Here is a 23,409-nt window from a genome sequence, read left to right as displayed (position 1 = left end):
TCTCGTGGGGAAATATAATTTTGAGATGCAGAAATTTCGCGGATGAATCATAATTCCAGCGAGTGTTTTTATCTTTCTCTCTCTCTCTCTCTCTCTTTCTCTCCTTTGACTCTCCCAACCCCCCTCATTCGGTTTGTTCCCGAGTCGACATATCCTATAAACGTCCGAAACACGGTGGCCGTGCATGCGGCCATTTATAAATAGACGTACGTAGATGGATTAACCGTAGGGAATGCATGCAGTTCGTTCGGAGGCGCAGAAGAAGAGGAGCCCGAGTTCCTCGCGACCGAGAGTCGCGATACCACTGAACGAGCTTCAGTTGCCGGTACAAACTTGCGAAGAACGGTTCTACAATTTTTCATCTCCTTCTCTTCTCTTACATTAAATATTTCCATTAGTTACACGTTTTGTCGAAGAAGAAAAAAAAGGACAAAAGAAAACCCACCCTGTCGCTCTCGAAACAAAACAACGCGAGACTCAGCGGCTTGTTCTTAACTACCCCATCCCCCTACCCACCCCTCCTCGATCACCCACCTATAACAACAACGACAATTTTATTGTATGTCGATAAACGGCGGGACGCCAAATTTGAATTATAATTCGAATCGAGAGAAAAATGTTGGCGGCAAGACACAGGTGAGATATATCTCATATATATATATATATATATAATCTGTGTGTGTGTTTAATTTATATTTCTATTATGCAATTGTATTAATAATATTATGATTAATTGATCTATTCGAAATAATTGCATGCTTGTATTATAATATATATCATTGTTATTTTTGTTTCATTTTTCTAATCGATTATAATAGGCTCGTCACATTTATTAACTATTACAAATGAATCATATTTCAAATGTTTTATCGTTATTAATTTATATTAATTATATAACTCAAAAAGAATTAATTAATTCTTTTAATAGACGCGCGCGTCACACACACACACACACACACAATTATTTTTAATTAATTTAAAAATTGTATCTCAGGAACTTCGGTAAGAAAATCACGAGCACGTATAAAAAAAAAAAGAAAAAAAAGTCCCTTTCATTAAATAATAACACGCGAAAATATAAACGTAGAGAGAGCAAAAAAAAAAATATAATATAAAATACATGAAGAGATAGTAAATAGGTACACTGTACAATACATTGATATTACAAAGGTGATGAGTCTGAGAGATAAGAACTCAGGACAGCATAGATCCTGTCGTCTTGTGGTTGGTCCGCATCCGGTAATGAGTCCCACCCTATACAAGACCGAAAGAAAATGAGAAAGAGAATGTACTCGTGACTAACGTTACATACGGGATTTAACAGTGTAACGTTACATCGCCGGTTTGGCCTTTCCTGGGCTCCTCGAGTTCACGAGAGCCAACCGAGTCTTGGATTTCTCGAGGAGCCATCCAAGAGGTTATTGCGCACACACAGGGGGGTTTTAAATTCCGGGGACAGGTTGAATGCACCCGCAGGAAGGGTACCGAAAGGTGGTACTACTACTACTACTACTACCTAACCCTTTCATCCTTTTCTACCTTTCGATGGTCTATTATTTGTCATACGGTGTTCAATGTGAAACTGTAACAAACTCGACGTGATCCTTGGGACATAAAAATAATGTTCGGATCTTCTTTCGCGTTAGTTGGGTACACTTTTAATTTTGTAAAATTATGCTGGTTAATAATACGTCGAGGTGACATTTTTATTGGTGCATGATTGGTTCGTTGTGTATATTATAATCTTGATATATCGATAGTATATCATCGTGATAACACTGTCTGGATAATATATATCTTATTATTTTTCATACATATATATATATGTATATATTAATATCAGAATGTGTGTGATAAGACCGATATATAATATTAATAATAATAGAAATAATCTGTTTTTCTTTTTTTTTTAGAAAAACGATAAGACATTAAGCGACATACTTCCTACAATCGTATTTTAAATTGTCTCACATATCAATTTTAATTCTAATTAAACGTAAGAGAAAACTGATAAAGGTCAAGCACACACAAAGAACACTCTTTTTCATATAAACTGTCTGATTACTCATCCACTCTTTCATTCTTTCTTTCTTTCTTTCTCGCTCTCTTATATAAGAAAAAAAAAAAAGAAAAAAGAAAACACGAGAACGATCACCCAGTTTGATTAATTCACTTAAAAATGTAACACACGGATGCACGTATGTATACAGAGGCGCGCGACGAACATCATACACGCATACAAACGCATTAATGTTCTGTTATTAGGTACGTTTACGTGGTAGAAGAAAAAAAAAAAAAAGTATGAGTAATCCTTAACGAGTAATTTCAACCGAAAATCTTTCAATTCCGTGCCCAGACATTTATTCGTTCCCTTCTTCATCATTCCGTTTCTGTCTAGTATATATCATTTCCATCTCGAAGAAAAGAAACAAAGAAAAAAATAAAAAGAAAAGAAAAGGAAAAAATGAAAAGGAGCAAATCGTACGTTCTATTAACTAAAACATTTAATTTCGAACGCGTGCGTTCTCGTTCTCTTTCGTAAGAATTCCAGACGGTGTGCGAGGGCAAATATTTGGAAATCCGAGGTCGATGCGTTAAGTTAAGTGCTTGCGTGTTCTCTCTCTCTCTCATTCTCTCTCATCGAGTGTGTAAATTTAAAGAAACTTTTTAGCCCGGTTTTATTTTGCATTATTATTCCTTCCGAAGAATGAACGAAAAGAAAAGAAAAGAAAAGAACAAAAAAAAAGAAAGAAATATCTCTTTATAGATTAGAGTCCTGTCAAAAAAGAAAAAAAACAAAAAGAAAGAACAAATCCTAAATATATAATATATATATATAATCATCGCGGTTAAATAAATTAATAAAATGAAAAAGTTAAACGCGGCGTGTGTGCACGTTAAATTACGATTAACAAAAATTATTCGATTACCAATCATCTTATATCGCAATAAACCAATACCCATGAATTAATAACGTAACACACACGTGGAAGAGAAGAAAAAACAAAAATCAGAAGGATATTCGGAAAATGAAAATGAAACGTAAAGTAACTAATGCAAGTATAAAATACGATTGTGCAGCGAGTAATATAAAACAAAAAATACTATGGAAGGAAGACAAAGAGAGAGAGAGAGAGAGAGAGAGAGAGAGAGAAAGAGAGAGAGAGAGAGAGACATAATATATAGTTTATGGTTAAGAAGGTCCAGATCATTCGGTTAGTTTATTTCCGGCAGATAATCACGAAAGACCACCGACGGTTGGTTGTTCGTTCATTTCGTTATACGTGGGCCGTAAGAAAGACAGAGATAGATAATACATACATAGATAGATAGATAGGTAGATAGATAGAAAGAGAGAGTAAGTGACAGAGAGAGAGAGAGAGAGAGAAAAAGAGAGAAAAGAAACGTCACTGACCTGCCGCAAATGGATGAACGTTACATGGTCGCGAAATAAATATTAGGCCGAGAGAATTTGCGGTAGCCAAAGAGCACTGTTTCTCTTCTAACCCATCATCTATCTATCTCTATCATCATTTTCTATCTTCTTCTAACTCACGTTACTCCGATCTACGTGTCTATTTTCGTCAAGCACGTATACACACATACACACACACTTATGTTAATGTCTATCCTATACTATCTTATAATATTCTTCCTCTTTTCACATACACGCATGATATATTAGACGTTAAATTAATTGTTAGATTATACAAATTTCTTTTTTTTTTTTTCATTTAAATTTACATCAAAATTCTTGATTTGTGTAATCATTTATAAATTATATTATTCATATTATATTTAATTATACGATTAAAATAATAATTATATGTCACCATACAAATATATCACACTCACAGTATATATATATTTATTCATGTATTAATTATTTTCAATATTTAAATTATAAATCATTTATATATATATATATATATATATCAAGATCACCTACACATGTGACGTAATCATATGTAATTATATTTTTGTTAATTTTTTTTTCTTTTCTTTTTTAAAAATACACAAAGAACGTAAATTAATTGTATAAGTATAATTTTCAATCGTATTAAGTATTTGAATACTTGAACAAGAGAGGCCTGTGGTAAGAACGTGATATCCACATTCCAACGGGGAAAGTTCACTTAGGGAATGGCCGACGATGAATTTATTTTTCGCCATGACTTTCCGTTCAAAGCCGTGTTAAGAAATTCGCACCTATCGTATCGTATTTATGTATGTATATGTATGCAGTTGCTATACTGATATAGTGTTGTATGTGTCTATATTATATACCACATAAGCACGTTACTATGTAATTTGCGTATTAATGAAGCCATTAGATAACGATCGGTGACACTTAAATGACAGTTTATGGTGAGTGTATATATCTACGTGTGTCTTTATGTGAAACGACGTTACCCCTAGTACAAGTTTTAATATTCTTAATCGATCTATTTATGATCAAGAATAAATTGCAACTAACAATATAAATGCACTTTCTAATATCGAATGATTAACAATTATTTGATAAATAGATGATTGATCTATATTATCGAATGTTCAATAAAAATAACTTAAAATTATTTCTTATGTATGGTGGGGAGACTTATCAAAATATTTCAAAAAACGTGCATGCGTACACATGCAATTGGGGTACCCCTACACATGTACTAATTAAAATAATTCATTTAAAATTAAATTAAAAAAAATTAAAAAACATATTATATATCTACTATATGAATATTTTGTTTAACAATAAAACGAATCTCCTAATATTAAAATCATAAAAGAAAATTCAAATTGAAATTCAATATATCGAAAGGGGGTGTTTAAAACGATCATTTCTGGAATTGGATTGCCAGCGAAACAGATTGGCAACACGTGATGCAGTTTAATAACACAACTTACTCTTTCTATCTTTCTTTTATTTTTTTCCCACATATGACCTTTCACCTCGGTAAAGCACGTCTGCCGGATGAAAACGTCCGCCAGGAAACCTTTTCCTCCTCCTCCTCCTCCTCCTCCTCCTCCCTCTTCCTCCACCCTCTTCCTCCCTCGTTCACTCTTTTAAAGGCGTGTCCAAAATATCGACACGAATGTTACGTTTTACCGATCAGAGAAAACCACCATACCACTCGAAGAGAAGAACCAAAAGGGGAAAAAGAGAGAAAGAGAGAGAGAGAGAGAGAGAGAGAGAGAGAGAGAGAGAGAGATAAATGGATAGGGGAAAGAAAAAAAAAAGAAAAAAGAAAGGAAAATGTGTGTAGGTAAAATACGTGACGTAGAAGAAAAAAAAGAAACGAGAATGTAGAGATAGAGAGAGAGAGAGAGAGAAAGAGAGTGTCAAGCAGATTTGAAAAAAAGGGGGGAGAGAAAGTAAAAGGGAAAGAAAAGGGAGGGTGGAATAGACGGTTAGCAAGCTGAGCAACCTCAGCCCCTAATGGATGGGGGTTCTTCTTTCGTTATATTTATTTCATTCGAGTTGAGTAAAAGGAAGCCTGAAGAATTGGTAAATAAGTCTGCTTTTCTCAACCAACAAATGTTTCCTTTCAAAGGGGTCTTTGAATATTAGTATCAATGCACAAAAGAGAAAAAGAAAGAAAGAGAGAGAAGTTAGGCTCGAATAAATTATTATATTAAACGTGTGTTCCACACCACGTACTTGTATTGTAGTATTGCAATGTAAATTATATGCTTTCTTATTTGTATACACTTTCATAATGATTATAAATTAAATACATTCGTTCGAATTTATATATAATTTTGGGGAATGAAAGTAATTATTATCGAGTAATCTAATAATTTTTCAATATATATGGCAAAATAATAAAAAAAAACTGGGGTGTGTACTTATGTACGCACGTAAAAAGTTATACTTTTTTAACGTACCAAAAAACGAACATAACCTCAATAACCTCAAAAATAATTATCTCGCGTACCAATATAATACTCTACATTTGTCGAAAATACGATAATATGATAAAATAAAATGAAGATATTAAATACCATTAATAAAGGTTTTAATTAATATGTACAATTTAATTTATTTATTTACGAATTATTTCATGTCGTAAATTTGAAATCGCTTTGCCCGCGCATCGCAAATATTCGGCAACTTCGTGGTGTTGATTTTTCGGTTGCATCTAAATTCACTTTTCAAAACGCTCCAAAAGAAGTATAACTTCAAAAAAAAAAACAATATATATATATATAAAATAATCAGTGTGCGTTATTTTTGAAATATTTTAAAAAGAGTTAACGGTAACCGAATAATGCAATACCATACAACTAGCAACTGCTTTTAAAAAGTGTGGGTAAAGAAATAAATAAATAAATGGAAGAAATAAAATAAGAGAAAAGAAAGAGGATAGAGATAAAATTTATCGAGGAAATACTTGTTCAAATGAACTTATCTACCCTCTCTCATTCTTTCTCTTTCTCTTTCTCTCTTATGCATACAATGTCCCACGGTTAGTAACGGACAAGCTTGTACACATCCTCCCCACTTATCGAAGACTCTTGCCGGAAAAATTGCGATCTAAGGCTACAAGTTTTTCCTTCCTCGTGGTAAAGACCCCGTTGATGAGGAGTACGAAGAGGTAACGCGGGTTGAGGGGGCTTTGTCTAAGTAAAGAAAAAGAAAAAGAAAAGAAAGAGAGAGAGAGAGAGAGAAAGAGGGGTGCTGTGGATGTAGAAGAAGTCAGAGTTCATTGACACTAAATGCATAACACCTCTTTTTCTTGACTCGTGATCGAGAACTCTAGCCTCGTTTTTTCATTTCAATGTACGAACAAATTTATGGGATTCAGAAAGAGAGAGAGAGAGATAAAAAAAAGAATAAGAAAAATGATAAGAAATAAATACGTACAAAATCATATGATCATATGATTTCTTGGAAAAAGAAATAAATATATAAAAAAAAGTTAAAAGATTTGTAATTTTATTTCGGAATATGAATTAGGGAATACCCCCCTATCGCATGTATTTGGAAACTTGCATAAGCGTGTATGCATGTATGTATTGTAGTATCGTATAGAGACGAGATTTAGTTTGTTACCAACCGCGAGTCTAACCGAACCGTAACCAAAGTGATTTCTTTCTCGCGGGAATACATTTCAAGGTACGTGGATATATGCAGGAAGCGACAGTTGGCACGAAAGATTTTAGCATATGTTGAGATCACTCGAGAAACAAGAACAGAAAACACGTGCATCGTTCGTTCGTTTGAAAGAACGAGAATGAATGAATATGCATTCCATTCATGGGAATCACTTTCTTTTCTTTTTTTTTTTCCTTTTTTTTTCTATGTCGTTATTCCATCAGTCGTTTTAATTAATCGTCAAAGAATTTTTTTTACATTGAAAATAAATGACAAATTTTGTATAATACATTTGACGTACTAAAATACTAATGAATTGTCAAAGTAAAAAATGTTACGAATTATTTCAAATATAAATTCGTATTAATTATTAACGAACGAAAAAGATCGATCATTAATTATGAAAAATAAAATAGATATATAATTTAAACCATATACCATAATATTGTAATAAATAAATAAAACATTTTTCAACGAGTCGCGAGCAACGTATACAACAATACGTGCATATAATACGCATATCGAAATGATATTACATGAATTTCATTGGAATTTTAATCAAACACAAAGTTTGCATATGATTAAGTATTGAAACAAAACGACCTTCCATAAATACGACGAATACGATTAGCTAATATCTTAATGCATTGCGGAAGGTTAACTTAGAAATGCAAACTAGCGCATGAACAAATAGTTCATTTGTTATCATTCACGTTTCTAAGATACAACGAGGTAAAACTATTCGTAAACGATAATTAACGAATTTGTTTAAATTCAAATCAAATGGTTAAACAATATATACATCGATCAATAATTAAGAATAATAATAATTAAATCTATTTGCTATACGTACGTACGTGTATTCGTGCGAGCGTTCGAAATTCGACTGTGAATTTATTGTTAGATCCGAATATTTTTTATATTTAAATAAAATAAATTGAAATATATGTGTAAACAATTATAAACGTCGATCGATAATTTTCAATGAAAACAAATTGAAATAATAGGAAAACTTTGATGAGAAATAACGACCAAAAAAGGAAAAAAAACTCTAATAGAGAAACAAAAAAGAAATCCTAGTATGAAATCCTTGAAATTTTTTTATACTGTTTGACCAGTATAGTGGTCATATTGTTTGTTCTTCTTCTGGTTAGTAACGGTCCTTCCGTTCTTACGTTAATATTAATCAGGTATACGTTTTCTGCCCGAGAATCTTATTTATGCTAGTCACATGATCGAATCATGAAAGACTACAGTGGCAACGTTTGTCAAGTTAAGGCCGAAGTTGATTGGTGGAAACTGGTCAAGGTTTATTCTCTTATAAACATCAATTACAAACAAAACAAAAAAAAAAACAAAAAAAAAATAACAAATAATAACGTATGAAAATAGTTAACAATTGAAATTGTATTAATATCGTTCTTTTGTAAATTTAATTTATGTGAGAAAAATGAGAGAAACATAAATGACAAAAAAGATAAAAAGGCAGGTGTCGCGAAGAGAAACGAAAAGAAGGGAAAGGGAAAGGGACACGTAAAAGACAGAAAGTCGTTCCAGGTTTGTGAACCTCGAGCGGATTTAACAGGCGGAAAAGCTTATGCAGAATTTCGAGGCATCACATTTCCTCGACAAATCGTAAAGCGGAACATCCGATTCTCCTCCCTCGTTCTCTTTCTAGAACGGTAAGTTCTCGTGCCGGTATTTATTTTCTCGCATGGAAGCCGTTAAAGAAGGAGGAGTATAGTTAAAGATGGAAGTAGGACTCCTGGCATTTCTTTCTTTTTTTTTTTTTCGATAGGTCAACGGATTTAAATGAAAAATCAATTGATTCGTTTTCATTTTTAATTTTTTTTATTGTGTTTTCAATTGTTTTTAATTGCTTTTAATTTTTTCATTAAAACCCGCGAACTAAAATAATTTATTTTTGTTATTTGAATGATATATTCCAGGCTTTCATATTTTAATATAATTAATATTCGATTAGTTTTTATAGTAGATCACGTATTTATTTTTCTAGGGATATAGAAAATTAGGGTTACCGTTACTTGGTATTATAGTCGTTAAATACAACAACAAAATATTCTAATCGTATGCAAATTACATCTATGATCATTATTTCTATGATACTTCTATATATCCCTTTTATTTCGATTCTTAGTATTATAAGACAAAGAATCTATCAAATAAAAAGTATCATACGAGACATGAGAAATAAAAGTGTCGTGTCAAGTGTTCTCATTGTATATCGAAACAATAAAACGTATGACGCATTCATTGATATTCCGATCATTTCGAAGAATCGAAGGACGTTCGAAGTATCGCTACGGTTTTAATGTTTAAAAAGAAAAATTACAAATATTTCTAGGTATATAGAGTGTATATATATTATTTTTATAATATATATAATCATTTGTAAAAGTAGAACAGCACACGGAAAAGAGTCAATATTTTTTTTCTCGACAATCGTGTGCAACCGTATTTTCTAGGTGACGTTTTGCGTTACGATACACAACATGCACGAGATTGTGATAAAAAAAAATACACGCAAAATGTATCTTTCTTATTTAATCAGATTCAAACTGATTCAAGACCTGATTCAAGACCTGATTCAATTGGAATTGCACACACACGCACACATTTGTTAGATTTTTTTTGATAAAGAACTTAAATTAAATATTGAGAACAATCAAACGAGAAATCCTTAATTATTTAACAGTGCGATACTTCTGGGAAATTGAACAATTTATAAAAATTGCTTTTTATATAAAATAATTTCTTATTGTTGAATTTATGAAAGTTCAACGATACTTTTTTTCTGGTCGTCCTAGTAATTTCTTAGAAATTGGATAAACATCGATAGAGGATGATCCTCTCTAGCGAACTAAAAAGAATAAACGGAAAAAGAAAAAGAAAAAGAAAAATAAAAAGAAGTCGAAGAAGAAGAGGAAGAAGAGTCGAAGAAGAAAGAAAAATAAGAGAAAGAAAACTGGTAACGTTTCCGTGAGAAGGAAGAAAGAAGAACTCGATAGAGAATGGCGGGAAGTTGTATTCTACAGGATTCTCACACAACTTATTGTTAAAAAGATAAAATGTCTAACTATAATGGAATACAAATAATTACTAGAATTTATACTTTGAACAATACCTATTAGAAAGAATCTGTTATTTAACAAAATAATCTAAACAATATTATTTTCAATTTATATTCCTATATACTTATAAATATTCTCTAATTAATCGTTTAATCAATATTAAATATTAAATTTCAATTAATTTTGCCAATCCTATATAGAAAACACATTGTGACTTATCTTATTATATATTAAAATTCTAATCTTTGACAAAATGCATATGTATATATATCTATACACCATACTAAAAATAGTTTCATTGAAAGGACGTTGTAGCAAAATCCGGTGTGATTTCTCGACCGATAAATTCGCATCGTAGGACGAACGAGCATCTATACATACACCTACATAATAATACGTGCATACATAAATGCAATATATATACTTACACGCACACTCGTATATATATATATATATTGCACACATAAATAAATGCATATATGGAATAAAACGGTCTGTTAACGGACACTCGCGCATGCGTGCAACAGAGCACGGTTAGTTCGCAATGAGAATCTAGGCTAGTTAGCTGCAACCGGGATGCAAGTGACTAGTGGTCTCACCTCCTAGGCCAGTTGCACTTGGTTCTTCTTACGTGCTGTACAAGAAAGAAAACAAATTTACGGACAAAAATTCTCTTCAATTATAAATGTGAACTTATAATTGTGTCAAGTGTACGTGAGAGAAATTTATTTATTTTCTACATAGAGAGATAAACATATGTTTATATTATACATTATAATTATTTTTTTATTTTATCGCAAGATCCGTGCAAAATTATCGATACTTCCTAAAATCAATTTTTTCTTATGCTTCCGAATCGGATTGATATTATTGAGAACTTATTGTTTCAAAAGGTATTAGAAAGATTTCATTTTATTTTTCATATTTGTAATAATTTATATATATAATATAATAATAATTATATATAAATATAATAATAATTTATATATATATATAATAAAATATATAATGAAGAAATATAATAGGAATCAAAAAATTGGCAATAAATTTTAATCGATTGTTTTGCACGCATCTCACTCACCGCTATCACAAATCATAAACAAATGCTTGAAGAATAAAAGTCGATTAATGAACAATCAAAAAACAAAAAAATAAGAAAATAGATTTATATCGATAACATAAGAAAGAAAGAGAGAGAGAGAGAGAGAGACTTGTTCTGGTTATCGATAGTCGTGCGAATGCAGTATAGCAAAACGATATCTCGTAGTTCGCAATGCATCATTCCACGCATGCGTAGAAATCTAAAAGGCACCCCAGCTGAGTTTAGTTTACGTCCACACCCCCGAACGACGAAGACTATGTCTGCCTATCGATCGTCTTGCTAATATTATACTCGGGACATTTAATTCTACGCGAGACACCAAAGACGCCATACTCTAAACAAAAAATTCGAGATCATTCAATATTATCGTCATGTGATATTTAAAACATCGTGTGTTCGTTACTTTCTTGCGATTTATCTTCGTTTAATTTGTTTATTTAACGATGAGAGACATTAACAATAAGTGAGTACAATTGTTAATTAATATTAATCGTTATTAAACGTAATATCTTATGATTATTTTTAATTGATATATTCATTGAATAAGATGATTGAAAAGTTGTGTTCGTAGGATGTGTTGATTACTTTGCGAATTAGATTGCGTTTAATTGAAAGACAAACAAGATGGGTTGCTATTTATAAGTTATTATTATGCAATTATGCGAGTAATATCGTCATCATTTTTATTATCTACCAATTTTATACGAGATTATATATAGGGTTGACAAGTTTTAAATCTAAATAAAAAAAATTGAGTTTGTATAGAAAAAATATTCCATGTTAAGCTCAAAACTTTTGAACCCATATTCACGTATATCAGATTTATAATTTAAATATAGATAATAATTGTCACAAAAAAATATGTATAATAAATTAATATTGAATATTTACGATATATATATATATTTGTAATAATCTATAACTATTTATTTAAAAAAAAAAAAGAAAGAAAGAGTTTATTATTTTTAATGAAAAATTGTTTAAAAAACGAACAGTGCAATAATTGCAAATAATAAATGTTTGATTTATTAACGTTAATTGTTTGAAAGTAAACTTTGAGTATATAATGAATAGAATAATACGAAAGATGCAATCTGTGTCTCTCATTCGTTCGGAATAGTTTTCTTCATCGCGTAAAAGTAGGCCAGGGAAAGGCGTGTTGTGCACGTTCGAGCTCTCCAACTCGTACTACCTGTTCGCTAGGATATACACAGAGAAAGAGAAAGAGAAAGAACTCTTGCTTGCTTGCTTGCTTGCTTGCTTGCTTCCTTTCTTGCTTGCTTTCTTGCAGAAATAAATGCACGAGTAATTCTCAGCCATTCAAATCTTGACGATATGCTGTTAATATCAAGAACTGGTTTTCTCTTTAACCACATTATCGCGTCTGTTTAGAAAAAATTCTATCATCAAATAATTGAACTCAAAGAAATAAACCAAATCGATATATTATAAACTGATCAAACAAATTAAATCTTATGCAAATGTTCGATTAAATAAAATGAAATCGTTTGGTAAATGTATTCTAAAATGTGTCACGCAAACGTATCACAGAATATACTGAATTTTAAATAAATCAATGATACTATATAATAATCCATTGAAAAAAATTACTAAATAAATTCTATGTGAAGGATACTACGATAAAATGAGATATTATTTCTAATGAAAAATTTCAAATGAATGAATATGGAAAACGTTAAATTATTGAATAACATAGTAAACGTATACAGGTGCACGAGGATACGATCAGAGAGAAAAATACAAAGAATATCATTATCGTTAAAGTACTACGTGTATGTAGAAATGAAGGTTCATTCGATAGGTATTAACTTTGATGATATACTACTGGGAATAATCTACGTGATATCAACTTATTAAGAAATAAGTGATATGAGAAAGAATGGGAAAAGATAAAGGCAGAAAAGGGATACTTTGCTATCGAATTTATTCAACGTGTGATTGATGATGATTGATTCATGAACGTTCTCATTACTATTTTATAAGGACAATATAAAACAAATAAAGATAAAAATTAAATTAAGAAAAAGAAACGAGTAAAAGAAAGAGAGAGAGAGAGATCATTGAAAAAACGTTAACACGAGCACCGTAAAATGTCGTGCAACCATAAACGGCTCGGATGCATATTGTAAAGCTCGAGCAGGTGCATATATTCTCTCTCTCTCTCTCTCTCTCTCTCTCTCTCTTTCTTAGATTATATTCTTCTCCTCTTCTCAATCTCATCCCTATTTTCTCGCAAGAGAGTACGAGAGTGTACTACTACTCTTCTTTGTCCGATTGGCGATCTCTTCTTGTACCTTGTTCAACGAGAATTACGATCATACCGGATTCTCCTTACGACTGACTTAAATAACGTCAAACAAGAAAGATTGTCTCTCTCTCTCTCTCTGTATCTAACAATAAAAAAATAAAAAAAAAAAAAGAAGAAATGAGAGAAATGACATTACAAGAATATCCTCGCGAGACGAATATCATTTGCGAATTAAAAGCAAACAAAAGTTCTAACCGTTATTATTTTTTATTCGTCGAATTAATTCTATGAATAAACGAGCTTTCAAATCGTATAAATAATATAAATTCGATTAATAATTAAAATCAAAAATAATTAAGAATTAAATCGATAAATTCGATTATAAATCGTATAATAATATAAATGAATAATATAAATTCTTACACAAGGCTAGAGTAAATTACTAACAATTAACCAGTGTGTGTGTGTGTATAGATCATTTCACCGAAACGTGCGGTTGTTGGTTTCATACCGGAAACAAACTGCATTCCAACACATCCGAGCAACGGCACATTAGTCAACAATGCCAACAGTCTTCTTCCATTTTTCTCTCTCTCTCTCTCTTTCTTTCTATCACACACGCGTACACAAACATTTAAAAAATACAACTTAGAAAGGAAAGGAAAGAAATAGAAATACACGCATACACGTTGATCTTTACGTTGGGTTGTTTACAAAACATAAACGAAGGAAGGAAAACACCCGCGTGTGTGGCGCGTGTCGAGTCACTGATTAGCGGACAGCTTTTAAACAAGCCAGGAGTCGTGCACATGCACTCTTGCTTGCTAGTGCATTGTGTATCTAACTACCAACGATAGAAAAAGAAAATGACTTTTAAACGATACTCCTCGTCGTCGTCTCTCTCTTTCTCTCTCTTTCTGTGTGTGTGTGTATGTGTGTGCTCTCTTATCGATTGTTGCCACGAACTAGAGAAACGATGGAATGGAAAATAATGGAAAATAATAGCAGAAGAAGAAGAAAAAAATAAAAATAACAAACTCCTGTGTTTTACATTGCTAACATTTCCTTTTTATAAACCCTTTTAAAACACTTTATATATATATATATACTGTTTCCCCCTTGTTGATTCATGACTGAATGAATGAATGTAAAATAAGGAAGGAAAATAATGAAAAATGATTGTACGAAAAAATGGATGTAGTTTAGAATTAGAATTAGTTTTTTGAAAAAGTATTTTTATCGAATATAATGTGAATGACAACAAATCTTGAATGAAATTCTTTTGTTGGAAAATATGTTTAATAAGTATTCGACTAATTGTATGATATTTTGTTTTGTTTTTTAATTTTTTTTTTTTTTTTTTTCTGAATGTTACAGGGCTCGTCTGACGATGCAAGATAGGAACGTTGACGTTCAAGAAGGCATAAGATTTCGGAGCGTTTGCAGAAGACTCTTTCAAGAGGAAGAAGAAATAGAAGGTGGTCCAAGGCGTGATTTAAACACTGGCAACGAAGACAACGTTGTTAATTGTTTCTTCGAGGAGGCTCGCAAACATCGAGAAGAGGTTAACGAAATCTTATCAAAATCTAATTGAATAGTATATCATCGAAGAAAAACGAAAAGAAAAACAATTTCAATTTTTTTAATATTTTAACTATAATTCCGATCACGTTCCAATTTGTTATCTTTCTATTTATCAAACACAAATCGTTAATATAATATAAATCGTTAAAGGGCACACCTAGTGTGACCGCCTAAAAAAAAGGTGATTTTTGGGAATTTTTTTAAAGAAAACTACTGCATGAATTATTTTTAAATTTAGAGGATAGATTTATACATAATTAACGAATATTCACTAAAATTTTCAAATGAAAAAAGATAATTTTCAGCGAGTTATTCGCTATCTCTTAAGTCACTAAAAAAAAGGGCCTAAACGGCTACAGTGATTCCGGCCTTCACCGTGGATGAAATAAAAAATAAAAAAATACTATTAATCTAGGAGGTATTGTCTATACCATAACCTAAAATTGTGAAAAAAATTGAAATTTAAAAAAATGGCAGACTTTTAAAAAAAAAATCGAATTTTGCTCAAAATTTTGATGATTTTTGGCCCGCCAAAATTACATTTTTCATACAATCAAAAAACTTTGAGGTCATTGTACAGAGAAACATATACGAAATAAGCAAAAAAAAAATCAAAACGATCGGATGATTCTTCTTCGAGTTACAACTGCAGCCAATTTGAAAAATGTAGTTTTGAGAGAAACGCGTTCAAAGATAAAATGATTGCTTTTTAATCCCTGACCGGCTACTATTTAGAAGACTGTAATTCTATAACTATTTAAAATATTAATTTGAAATTTCAGTATGTTATTTTTAAAGATATAGACTATCAAAATATGCAAAAAGAAAAAAATCAATTTTTTCAAAATTTCACACTAGGTGTGCCCCTTAATATACTATTATTAATCATTCTAAGAAATCAATTATTATATTTGTTATGACAGGCGAAAAAAAAATGGAACTTCGATTTCGAAAAGGAAATACCTTTGGCAGGAAATTACCAATGGGTAAAACTCGACCGTGATGGAAACGAAATTCCAACGAACGCGGAAGTACGAAACAAAACTGAGAAGATGGAAAAAAATGAGATGGACGAGTTGGGGCAGTTAAAGGAAGACGAGGTGAAGGAAAATAAAAACGAAGAGAATGAAGAGGAGGTACCTCCGGAAGGGAAAGAAGTTGATGCGGACGATAAAACTGAGTCGAGAAGGCAAAAAAATCGAAGTCATTCTCGCATCGTCGACGTTTTATGATGAACTACTCAACTGCGAAAAATGAACCACCGTGATATTACTCGTATTTCTAAGAAACAGAAAGAAAAGGAAAAAACGACAAATTGAAAAGAGAAAACATTTCTTTTTCTAAATTTTTATAATTGCTACTAATATTTTTCAGTAATTAACCAAAATTAATAATATATATATATTGATATTAAAGAATGGGTAAAGTATTCTTTTTTTTAATTTTTATAGAACCATTTTTGTAATTATTATTATTATTATAATGTTGTTTTGTTTTTAATTAACACGGCGACTGAAAATTATTTATAAATTTGACTGAGAATATTAACACACACACACACACACACACACACACACACACACACATACAATTTGTGAGTATATTTCTTATTGTTATATTTATTTATTTATTATATTATTATTTTATGTGGTTTCTTCTCTCTTGTCAGCTAAGTTCTAGTCAGAACCAATGCGATGATGTCTATTTATTTAAATACGACCAAACGATACCAAAGTGAAACAATTTGTAAAAAATTTCTTCTTCGTTATTTTAATTAATTGGAAATTAACTTGGGAACTTTGACAATTTTTTCTTTCTTTTTTTTTCTTTTTTTTTTTTTAAATTTTTTACACCCTAGAATATATAACAAGAAAAAAAAAATAAAATGATATTATTTATATTATGTATTTTTTAAATTTTAAGTCACACGCATAGATAAGTGACATTATTTATAATTCGATATACAAATGTATTTATTCTAAGGGTAACGTGCAATAATATACGCTACTCTCTTTACAACCATTAATATTTATATATAATATATACTTTAAATAAATGAAAAAAAATTAATAATTTTGTACAAGACACGTGGTAGATAATTGAAAAAGAAAAAAAACATACCTATGATGTGTATTAAATGATGTTTCTACAATAACAAATTATATAAAAAAAAATATATACGTATATATTTCTGTGAAATTCTTTGAAGTCAATATCGAATCCTTTTAAACAAAAAAAAATAAATCACCTAAAATTTCCTTTAAAAATATTCTAACTCTAAGACAGCTAACCCAACGTTTGAATGAAGTTGCCCCCATAAGCAATATGTGGTTAACTCGACCCACATAAATGGTACAACACATCGAAGCACATCTCTAGGAAGAGGAAAGCTTTATGAAATGTTTACGCCTTGGAGGAAGACACGAACGGCAGATGTTTCATCTCGTCTATTCGCTAGAGTAAAAGAGATAGAGATATTACAGAAGGAAACATGAAATTAGGTCGTGCATAACTCGCGTGCAATAGGCTGATGCTGGAGATGCACGTAACTTAAGGGGTTACATGGGTTTACACCGGGAAAAAATAGCATATTTTCAACAATTTTTTTTTTCTATATAAAAAATGGAATTCTCATTCAAACTTTTGATAGTATTTAAGATACATATTTAAAGAACATTTTCTGAATTTTTAGTTGAAAAATATTTTAAACTCAGTCATTGCAACGTCATTTCCGGTGACCCCACCGAAAAAAAGTGTTTTCGCGTTGACAGCAGAACTTATAAACGGTGGGGGTTTTTCTGTTGAAAAAATAGAGTCTTTTARTGAATACTTAAAACTAGAAACTGGACGAAGGAAAAAGAAACAAATTGAAATTTGGATTTTTGGCAACGTTTTTAGCAAGAACATTCAAATTTCGCTACAATTTCCACCACATTTTGGTTTCTTAAAATTCGATTTTATGAAAAAAACGAAAATCCTTTGTCCAAATCCTTGTCAATAGTATCACGAAGACGTGTAACAAATTTCATGAAAATCGGTTAAATAGTTTTCGAGAAATCTTGACAACCGATTTTAGAAAAAGGGTTTTGAGAAAAACGCGTTTAAAGATTTGAGTGCTGGTATAAGAGCCATTAAAGAGTGAAACTTCCCAATGCTCTATCTTTAAAACTACTACTCCTATCGACTTCAAAATTGAATTCAATATTCTAGATGAGTTGTAGAATTTAAAAAGATAAAAAAAAAATTTTTTTGGAAGTCCCAAACCCATGTAACCCCTTAAACATCAACCAACCAATCAAGCGCTGCCCCTTTTTCTTGTCTCAAAACACGATCGAGTCAATATTTAAATAATTTTAATTCATCAATAGCGAAAAATCAAACACTAATCAAGATTTAACCCGATAAAAATATTATTTAATTAACCTGATCACAAAAGAGAAAAAGAGTAAAACTATTACCCGAGATGAACCATAAAAAAGATATGCAATCCTCATAATACCCTCATGAGTCATGATCAAGACTTAACAATCCTATTTACCAGTATACACCTTGCACAGAGTTAAAAAAAAAAAAAAAAGAAAGAAAAAAGAAGAAAAATAAGAAGAAAAAGAATAAAAAGAATCTTGAATTCCACGAGTATCAAGATATCTTCGGATTAATCCGAATTCCTCCTCGTGAGAAGGGGCAAAAGAAGCACGCACCTGGCGTCTCCTTCTTAAGGATCGCTTTTTACACGTTGCACGTGAGCCTGTTCAAACGAACGAATTCGTTCGTCGTGTCGGTTAGCAGCAATGCTACTGCTGCTGCTGCTGCTGATGTTGCTGCTGTTGCTGTTGCTGCTGCTGCTGCTGCTGCTGATGATGATGATGATGATGATGATGATGATGATGATGATGATGATGATGATGGTGTATTGGTAGTGGTAGTGGTGATGGTGGAACTGGTAATAGAACTGGTGTGTACCCATTGCCAGAAATTGCACTTCCGTTCCGCAAATTCCCACGGAAGTGGGCACAATCACCGTGACAAAAGGATATTCGCGTACACCACCACCAACACCACCACCGACCACCACCGACCACCATCGACCACCACCACAACCAGTATCACCATCACCACCTTTCATTGTTCTCGCTCGAGAACATTGAGAATCCTTCTACGAAAAATTTTCGCGAGGGTGGGTTGTTCTGTGCCGTCAAAATAGAAAAATAAAGAAAAGGAGAATCAAAACACATATTCATAATACTGATATAGAATTTGTTGCTTTAATATTCCTTTAAAAACATCTTTATCTCTCTTTCTGTCTATTATGTTTTAAGCAAAAAAATAATACAATTAAAATACAAATATATAAACATGAGTATTGGACGCGACGATAAAATACCAAAAAGAATAATAAAAAAAAAAAGAAAAAGAAGAATAAATAAATGCAACAAAAGTTAAATTTGTTATCTTGTTAAATCGATTTAATCGGAGTTTTTCGAGAAATAATCTAAAAGCAAACACATACGAATCTTTAGAAATATATTTGAACGTTGTACGACACCTTTTCCTTCTTTTTTCTTTTTTTTCCTTTTTTTATGCAATTAAAATTGTCAAACCTTATCATAAATTTGATAACGCGCATTGGCTCACCTACGCATACACTCACACACAAACACACATACACGGAGAGAAAAGAAACGTTCTATTCTTGAAATCAGAATACAGGTGAGATCTTTTGAAATGCAAGCAATGAAATGCAAGCAGTCATTGCAATTATCAAGTAACGTTCTTCCGGGTTGATTTTCGTTATCGCGCGAAGAGCTCTCCTTGTTCCTGGAAACCTTAATCTCAAGTAGACGTACATAACTATAAAAGTATATACACAAGCATATATGTGCACGAGCCACATACTTGACGATAATCAAACAAAAACACAGCACGTTTTCGACCATCGTTCTTAACACGCAGCAGGAAGCAAAGCACCTGCTGCTGCTGCTGCATCAAAAACAACGTTACAATTGTTTCAAAGAGTACTGCTGCGTATACAATCGATTAAATTCTCGATTAAATTCTCGATTAAATTCTCGATCGATCCTAATCGTCTGTAATTAACACGCTTATGCAATTAGATTTTCAAAATATCACTCAATCAAAATTAATCGTGCGGAAAAATTTGAAATTCATTATATCACGTTAAAGTTTAAACACGTAAAAATCCAATATACACATGTTATTGCATATATATGTAAATATACAGTATAATATATTGAAACAATATTAAAAAATTCATTTCCTAATCTCTTTTTCGTAAATCTACGTCTATTATAAATTTTTTGTAAAGAACACTTGACGCGTCGGCAGGTTCACTTGATGGAATTTCACCTTTCCATACCATACAAGTGTACGGCATGCAAAACTCAGCATGTAAAAAGCAAATTAGGGTATTGAAAAAGAGGTACGCAAAAGCTGAGAAGGATTGTTTTACGCGCGTACTCATTCGCTCGTTTCCTCTTCATTGAGATGCATCCGGTGCCACCCTCGCTCTGCTTCCTGGATGCTGCGTGGGATTTCTTTCTTTCTTTCTTTCTTTTCCTTTTTTCTTTTTTTCTTTTTTTTTTTTTCTTTCTTTATTATAATTATTTTTATTTTTTTTTTTTCAAGGACACATGCATTAAAACAGCATGAGAACATGAGAATCGTTCCCTTGATTCCACAGTTTATTAAATTATATATAAATATTGTTAAAATATTAATTATAAATCATTTTGGTCTTTGTTTCAATAATTACAATTACAAGTATGATATAAATTAAAAGAAAAAGAAAAAGAAAAAGGAAAGCTCGTTGAACCAAACACTTGACTAAAGCGAAACTTCACAAGTTTTTTTATGTTGCTAATTGTATTAAATTATTAGATTATTAATTACATTAAAAGTATTTGTACATAACATACTTGAAATATTTATTTCATGTGTAAACATACATTTGATTTTGTAATAAATTGTTTGATAAATCTAAAGGTTTCATTTGATTATTTGAAAAAAACTAATGTGTCAGAAGGACCAAAAGAAAAAGTGAATAATAATTAAACATGTAAATAAATTTAGATTGAATTTAGGCACAGCCATTCGCCCGGTAGTACTTGCGTTACATAGTTTATTATTAATTTAATTTAAATAAATCGCAAGTAATACCGACCCAGGTCTCACCGCGAGGAGGTTGCTGTGTTCGGAGACCCCCGGGCTAAGATTCTACTTCTACATTTATTTTTCTAATTAATTCATTTCATTATAATCATTTATTAAAAAGAAATTTTCAAAAGTGCAACGCGTAAAACGAATTATTAATTTTGTTCATCCAACTTATTATTCAAGTTGGATGAAAAAACTATGAACATCGTTTTAAATCGATCCTTCCTACCCGATTAACATTCCTAAATTAACGCAAACATGTAAAAATGCAAACGCTTTGACGTAGATTCGTTTGAAACTTCAATTATAAAACGCAACTTTTTATTCAACAAACGCGACAATATTAACATTCTGATTGACATTCGATTGAAACCTCAAATTTAACATGGAAGTTGTTACAATACGAACGCACGCATTTTAATGTGCACTGACGTGCATCGAGTATTATTTTAATAATTATAAGAATTCGCAATGTTATATATAAAAAAATATCCCTCACATATTACTTTAAAACCTGATAAAAATATTTTAATTTTTCTCGTAGAATTATTTTATTATTATTATTATTATAAATCTGTATTTTAATATTTTTTTTGTAAAATTAAAATTATTTTTTTATCTTATCATCTAATATATTATTCTAATTACGACTAATCCTCTTCAGATGCTATTAACAATATTGCTATCTGTGAACAGAAACGATCTAAAAAGATTTATAATTAAACAAGAAACAGTGAACAAATCAGCAGCCATCTCGGTGAAAGTTAAATAAAAATGTCTTGAAAATAACTGGATAATTGATATATTAAACAAATACTAAGAACTTGATCTCACACACACACAAGTACATTCATACATTTAGACACAACTACTACGAGAATAGATTAGAAACAGTCGAATCGAATCTTGCCAATATATCGATGACCCTGAAACAAAAATTAATTTTTTAGATTTATCGGAAAAATATTTTTAACGAATAAAAAAAAAATACGGAAACTTTAGTTTCTTATTTTTTTTATCCCAATTATTCGTTCCAGTTCTTAATAAAAAAAATGTACTTTTACCTATTCTCATCATTCTTTACCTTAATTTTTGTTGACTGATATTATTGTAAATATCCATTAATAAAATGGTATTTTACAATATTAAATCTTAGGGCTTGAAAGAACATTACTTTCTGTAACAAAAAACTAGATGAAAAGGGCATGTGTGGAAAAATGAAATTCGATGTACAATCCGCGAGCAAAACTTTTCAATTTAAATTATTTAATGAATAATGAAATTTAAAGAGACAAGAATTTAAATGACCAAAAAGTGGACATTACAAAATACCGAATTCTCGATGCATTAGAAAATGTGTTTTTCTATATTTAAACACAAGTGAATATGAAAAAATGCATGTCTCTGATGCATGCTTTTTTCAATAAACAAATATATGAATAAAAAAATGTTTCTATTTCATACAAAAATTATTAATTGTGATTAATACAATTACAAATACACATAAGAAATTATTCAAGACACATTATAAAAAACTTAATCAATTGTAAATATATCACAATATTTAAAAAATTAATTAACGTCGCGTTCAAAAGAAACAAAATGAAAAATATTGCACCTTGCGTCGTATTACAAAATGCATACGCAATTATGCACATCGCCATAACAATAACCATAACGAGATCAAATCTATGTTTGATCGATAGATTACATAAATCTTTTATTTAATTACATTTATATTAACGCGAAGTATGGAGTTACATCGAGTGTCTGATGTATATATTACATCATTTATATACAAGACACTTTTTATTTTTAGTAAACTATAAAAAAAAAACAAAAAATAGTAATACAATTTCACAATTTTCGAAGCACGTATTTTAAATAAATATGAATTCAAGTGTATACAATGCAATATGGAATTCTAAAAGAAGAAGAAAAAATTGAAATTCAATATACAAAAATATTAATTGAACAGTGAAACACAAAATTGATAATTAATTAATTGCTATTGCTTGCTTTAACAGATTCTAAGCTAATCAAGTCTTATAGATTGTTAACCGGAATAATATGAGTAATTTTGATTATTAATTGG

General features: G+C 30.8%; 1 protein-coding gene across 3 annotated transcripts; it reads left to right on the top strand.

The window, feature by feature from the left end:
- The first annotated feature begins 323 nt into the window (after positions 1–323).
- On the top strand, positions 324–16,496 carry LOC106790405. 3 transcript variants are annotated; one of them, XM_014755258.1, is made up of 3 exons: positions 324–636; positions 14,934–15,120; positions 16,064–16,496. In XM_014755258.1, exons 1-3 carry the CDS (start codon positions 617–619, stop codon positions 16,370–16,372), a joined length of 516 nt encoding a protein of 171 aa, XP_014610744.1. In that variant the 5' UTR covers positions 324–616; the 3' UTR covers positions 16,373–16,496. The 3 variants fall into 3 exon arrangements, with proteins under 3 accessions (XP_014610744.1, XP_014610745.1, XP_014610743.1); XM_014755259.1 differs by lacking the exon at positions 324–636 and adding an exon at positions 10,737–10,895; XM_014755257.1 differs by lacking the exon at positions 324–636 and adding an exon at positions 11,415–11,750.
- The last annotated feature ends 6,913 nt before the right edge of the window (positions 16,497–23,409 follow it).

The sequence above is a fragment of the Polistes canadensis genome, unplaced genomic scaffold (assembly GCF_001313835.1).
Source record: "Polistes canadensis isolate GaletaPanama2010 unplaced genomic scaffold, ASM131383v1 scaffold_235, whole genome shotgun sequence".
NCBI lineage: Eukaryota > Metazoa > Arthropoda > Insecta > Hymenoptera > Vespidae > Polistes > Polistes canadensis.
This window is presented reverse-complemented; position numbering and strand designations above follow the sequence as displayed.